Below are 6,000 nucleotides of genomic sequence, written 5' to 3' on the forward strand. Positions count from 1 at the left end.
GACAAATTTTCGGTTATAGTGTTTATACCGGATATGATCGGACGGCCCGGGATACCTTGCCTGTGAATCTTCGGGAGCATGTAAAATCTGCCGGCCACAGTACTGAGCGGTATAAGTGACGGAACAATTTCTTTCCTCTAGTTTTTTCTCCTTAGCTAGTGTCGTAAGCTTATCCTGCAAGATGGACTTAAAGTTATCTGTTGGGTCGGTCGGGAGGGCTCTATAAAAAGTGTCATCCGAGAGCTGTCGGGTAGCTTCCGCTATGTAATCCTTCCTATTAAGGACAACGATTGCTGCTCCCTTATCGGTAGGTTTAATAACAATGTCAGCATTATTGGATAGCTGTTCAAGCGCTACTTTTTCCTTCTTTGTCAAGTTATGTCGGTAAGGAACACGGGTCTTGTACGCCTCAAAGACCTCACGTTGCACAACACTGATGTACATATCGAGACATTGATGTCGTTGCGGTGGTGGTGTTCATCTCTTGTGCGATGACATAGGTAGTGTAGTATTGCTGGAATTTTCACGACCGTGAAAGTATTCTCTTAGGCGCATGTTTCGGGCAAAGTTGTCCAGATCTTTTAGAAGCTGGAATTCATTAAATCCACCTGAGGTTGGGCAAAAAGTAAGACCCCTTTACTTCAGAGTAGTATAGGGGCATTTTAGTGCTTCAAGCAGTGAAATTCATGCACATTACGAAAATTGCTCTTTTGCGAAAATTTCATGCGAAGCAGGCGTTTCGCCGTGAGCCTTTTTCACGGCCCCTAAACAACCTCTGAAAATGTAAAGGAAGAACGCGTTATTCTCTGTCGGTGTTTCCTGAATTTTCGCCACAATTCGTGACGCCAGCGCTCTGTTCACGTGACGTTAGAGGTAATAAGCTCTCTAGTGGTCCATATAAGAGGGATATCAGTCGTGAATTGTCTCCTGTCCTGCGTTGCCACGCAGTCGCAAGCCTGTTCTGCCTTATCTCGCATGACTGACGTGCGCGCTCAACCGATTTCACTGCGTTCTCAAGTTCGCAAGCGGGAATAACAGCGTGTAGCCGGAAAGAGCGAAACCAGAAAGTGTCAATGCTTAGAGCTGATAGCGTCCACGAGTTTTATGAAGAAATACGTCGCCAGGAAGAGAGGGCACCTGTACGAAGGGTAGTGAAGGCGAGAAAGACATAACTCTCTCGTCTTTGAACTCGAAGGGGTTTAGAGGCCCTTTAAGGTGTTGTTTAAATGCTGTTTAAATGTTTAAAACGAACTTTAAAAAGAAGACGCTTACGCCTCTCAAAAACAGCGTTCTGGGGAAGGCCGCAGTATAATATAAAACTACACGCTTAGCATCCCTTAGACAACTTCCCAGGGAGATTTTTCGCCCGTCAGTTCCGCTGGTCACCTACCTTGAAGGAGTAGAATGCCTCCAATGTTATTGCGAAAGTATTATATGGACACTCTTGGTGGGTTTTTGCCGTCGCCGTCATTTTCCGCATAAAGTCGTAATCGATAACAACGCCCTGCGCATCGTATGTTGTACGCGGCTGCAGCAAAGAAGAAATCAGCCGGCCATCTCTGTGGCACGAAAGGTGCATGCAATAACATCGCCCTCAGTGTGATGACTGCAGTCAATGGTTCCTGAAGCAGAGAGGAAACGCCCCGGCTGTCTATCGGTGGGAGGGGGGGGGCTGCGTCGCTTGAGCAAAAATTGCGAAGTTTGCCCACTAGGCCGCGGTCGCGAGTGCTGTCTCGAGAGGCATCAGGAGACGGCTCGTAAGCTTGCTGTGCTCTTAACGCTTACTTCGCGTTTAGAGGACTGACCGCACTAAAACCGCTTCGGTCCCTAGTCCCTACAGCGGCGGTATTGCCTTAAACCAGCATTTTGTTTAGTAACGCGAGATCGGATCGAAAAGAGTTAGCTGCTTGCCTTACTTCGTATAGCATTACAAGTTGCTGCTATCGCAGTCACCGCTTCGCCCTAGTGGCGAAACTGATTTTTTTCTCGCCAGCAAGTACTGCGTTCCTGATTGCGTAGCTGGCATCGTCATCATCATTCAGGCGTTGCCCATGCGCCCGTGCCACTGGCAGCCAGACGGGGCCCGTGAAAGGAGCGGGGTCCTCGAAGCGCAGCACTTGCTTAGGGGATTCGGCTAATAAATGTTGTCTGTCGAATGACCTTCGCACCCTGTGCCGTTTCCGAGAGGCTCAGCTAGCCTCAGGACCTTATGTTACGGCCCTGACCACCATTGGAACTATAGGTCCTGAGAAAAGAAGAGATACCAGTCCAGCAAAAAGGGTTTCCGAGGCAGCAACAAAAACGCCACAAAAACAGAATACGGACGAATAAATGCCCTCCCGGGCCCTTCACGCATGATTCCGTTTAAAAAACGAATAATATGGTGTCAATTTGGTGATAGCATATGACTTTTTTACCATGTTAAGTGTCTCTTGCTCGTCGAATTATCAATTAATTCGGCCTCTCACTGTACGATCTTCTGCTGAGCTCGCAAGGCATGTAGCTAGAGAACAACTGGAGAACGGTAATTCACAAGCAAATGACTTCGCAAACTTGTACGTTTCGTCTTCAGAATGTCCTGCAATACGGGCGTGAGTAAGTCATGAGGCCACCAACGATGAGAACCACAGCTTTCCGTTCCAAGACATGTTTATGAGCATCCAAAACTTTACATGCGCGGTATTTTAACGCGAAAGAGCTTATTCAAACAGCGCCGACCCATTCTAAGAAAAAACTGTGATACTCTGCTTTTGAGCAGCTAACCTCTGTTCTCTGAGGCACAAAGAGCGTGATAAGCGGATCGCTCGTACGGTTGACGCGTGAGATTTTAAATGACGCGAGCGAAAACCAACGCGCCGAAGGATGATACATACCCTACCCGTAAGTCACCCGTGGCGGGTGTGACATCTAATAGAGATGGAAGAAAGAAAGGGAAGACGTGTCAAGAAAGAGAGGGATGTGAGAGCCCGGCAAAAGCGTACAAATAACGAGCACCAGTAAAGTGCGCATCTCGAAGTCATTTTACCCCGAGGGCCAGCGAAAAAGACAGCCTTCGCTGAGATCACGATACGACAGTGATAAGAGAGCCAAGATATCATTTCTTCGAGCAATTGACCACGCCGCGGTGCCGCGTCGCGATTCCTGACCGAGCGAGGAAAAAGCTCGAGGCAGGTCCGGCCTTCGTCAGATCTGCGGTGAGCTTCCCTTCGGAAGCGATGCGTAAGAAACGTCGCCCGTGCTCCAGTTTGGCTCCTAGCAAAACTGGTGGTCTCACACCGTGTTTGCCGGACCGCTCGATGCAGCAGTACTCCATTAACGCGACGATGTCCGGGATCGCCGAACACCGGCTCGACACGGTCAAGCCTACTCACAGCGACGAGTCTCTGGCCGAGCTGTTCGCCCTCATTGAGAGCAACCCCTGCCTCTGGAAGAGCGACTCAAAGAACTTCAAGAACGTGCGACTTAAGCGTCGACTATGGGACCGATTCGCCGTCCACCTCCAGAAGTATTTCCCCCAGCTTGGACCGTTCACTGGTGGTGAGTTTACTCATTCTTACACTCGAACACTCTGCGCCCTCCTTGTGTGCAATAATCTACCCTTCTTGGGAACCGCGAGCGCAGCCTTGCTATTAACATCACCCATTAGTATATGAGGAGCGTCTCGGGCGCATGCGTCTTTCTTCATGCTTCCCGGCATTACGTGCGTGTCTTTCGCGATGATTAATTTGGTAGTTATTTTTAGTAACTTTTGTTTCTCTGTCGCCTATAGGCATATGCTTTCTAGCAGACATATCTTAGTGTCTCCCCTCAAACCTTGAGCTACAATATTTCTACAGTGTTGTTGCCGCAAAAATTGTTTGGTTTCGAAACACAGTCGGCAGCGCAACTCGCGTCAGCATTGTGAGCCGCCGAGCAATGTCTTGCCGATAACGTTCGCTTTCGTACGGAACATACACCTCGGTAATGACAGCACGTTTCTCTCCGCTGCATGTGTTCAAGCTACAAAAATGCGTGTAAGCAATCCATGTGCATGAATCTTAGGGGAAAAATTTTCCGCGCGTGAAACGTGCAACTTCGCGCGTCATGTTCCCAATAACATGGTAGCTCCGCGCTCCATTCACAAATTGTCGGTATCAGTGTGCATGAACGAGGCGAGGGACGAGCAGGATGGTTGCTGAAGTGATGTGGCAGGTTGCTCTGCCTGGAATCGACCTCGAAATGAACGTGATCCAACTAATAGTCAACGCCGTGTGTTGCAGACAACCTGCGATATGTGTACAGCATCAAGAGGCGGCAGTACTACGATGAGTTGAAGGACAAGACTGGACGGACGGAAACCGGAGATCTCGAATACACTGGTCGGTGGAAATTCTTCGACTGCCTGAGTTTTCTGCGCGTTCATTCGGAGCACTTCCGAAATGCCGTAATTAGTCCTCTACTTCACTTCGAGGAAGAACAGTTGGTGAGTTGGTGCAGCTTACGTTGTCTGTACTGTTCAAATTGCCAAGACTGCCATCATGCCCCTGCCGAAGTCCTTAACAAGTTCACTAGGTGCAGTGCCCCACTCCATTTCTACTAGAAGTGTTCTGGACCTCCGCGAGCATAGCTCAAGTTCTTTCCGTACTCTCCTAACCATTGATTATCATGTGGCATTTTGTGAACTAGGCACCTGACGACAAACATGCATGATATCTGCCACTCGAATTGTTTGTGCTCATTACAGTTCCTCGCTTAAACTTTACACGACGCGCATGCTTTTAAATCAAACGTAGGCAACTGTTTTGCTGTGATGCTTTGCCTTCCGACAAGTTCTGAAATTTCCGTTCATCACCTCATTTCCTGTTTTCTATTGTGCAGTCGTCCACATTTTTTAATTTTTATTTAGTGCCCTACAGACAGACAGACAATGAATTTTATATGATCCCGAGGAGCTTCCGCTGGGGCCTCTATTCGGAACCTGCGGAAACCACTGGTCACGTCCAAGTCGGTGCAGGAACACCAGATGCTCCGCATTTTCTTGGGCCCTCTGGATTGCTCGGATTTGTGACTGGAGCGATGGGCTCCAGAGTGCCTCTTCCCAGTTGGCTTCGCTGAATACAATGTCTATTTTTTTTCTTGCAGCACGTGCTGGGGGAAGAACGCTGTGATATGCTGCTGGAAGAAGGCGAAGGCACCGTAATGGAACCCGACGAGCTGAGCATCTTGCCGGACAGCGTGTGGGTGCCTTCCAAGCCACCGGGGGTAGCCAACGACAAGCCCGGGACGAGTGACAGCACAGAACACGTCCTTGACTCACCTTCGGCTCCACCACCCGCGAAGAAAATTTCGTCCTCCACGGCCCCCCTCGACCTTATGCCAATGCTCCCTGTGGTCACGTTCAACAGCAGTATCAGCAACAACGCCGTGCCCCAAATTGAGAGCGTGCAGTCACTAAGTCCCACCGTGAGTGGCTACTACGACGAGTGCGATCAGCTCGGCAATATAATTGCCAACTATATGCGTCGCCTGTCGGATCAGGACCGGCTCGAGTTCCACTGCCACATCATGAGCTGCACGAAGGACTTTTTCAACTGCTGCACCCGCTTCAACGGAAAACAGCGCCCTTGAGGCCTGTGGACATTGCCGTGGCCTCCGATATACAGTGCCCTTCTCGTATCACGGAGCAAATGCATCTGTATAATTAAAGGATTTCGTCACATTTCCACCACCTTTGTCACTTTGGTAGTTGTAGGTTTGGTGCTCCCAGCAGCACCTTTGCCCTCGTCAGAATGAGTAGCTCGATAACAAGTAAATATAACAACCAACCGAAAATAAGCATGCACGAAACGGCTGCTCCTAGAGCCTTCATGCGACTTTTGCGCTTAAAGTAGCCTATATGCCGGTCATAGTACATATAAATGTTCTTAGTTGGTCACACTTGCACGGCGTTAAACAACTGGCCTATCTTAGCAGCTACGAGGGCATCAAGCTTGATTCTTTGACGTACGGTCGCCTTCAACT

At 49.2% G+C, this 6,000-nt stretch overlaps 1 protein-coding gene across 2 annotated transcripts in view; it reads left to right on the plus strand.

Annotated features, from left to right (window-relative positions):
* LOC119396789 (uncharacterized) overlaps positions 1-5,678 on the plus strand; it is a 48,992-nt gene extending 43,314 nt beyond the window's left edge. The window contains exons 1-3 of one of the 2 annotated variants that reach the window (XM_049414675.1): positions 3,027-3,537; positions 4,260-4,462; positions 5,122-5,678. In XM_049414675.1, coding sequence (XP_049270632.1) covers positions 3,216-3,537; positions 4,260-4,462; positions 5,122-5,607 — 1,011 coding nt within the window. In that variant the 5' untranslated portion in view covers positions 3,027-3,215 and the 3' untranslated portion in view covers positions 5,608-5,678. Of the gene's footprint in view, positions 1-3,026; positions 3,538-4,259; positions 4,463-5,121 lie in introns of those variants that run through there. The other variant, XM_049414681.1, reaches the window with a different exon arrangement.
* The last annotated feature ends 322 nt before the right edge of the window (positions 5,679-6,000 follow it).

The sequence above is a fragment of the Rhipicephalus sanguineus genome, chromosome 1 (genome assembly GCF_013339695.2).
Source record: "Rhipicephalus sanguineus isolate Rsan-2018 chromosome 1, BIME_Rsan_1.4, whole genome shotgun sequence".
Lineage (NCBI taxonomy): Eukaryota > Metazoa > Arthropoda > Arachnida > Ixodida > Ixodidae > Rhipicephalus > Rhipicephalus sanguineus.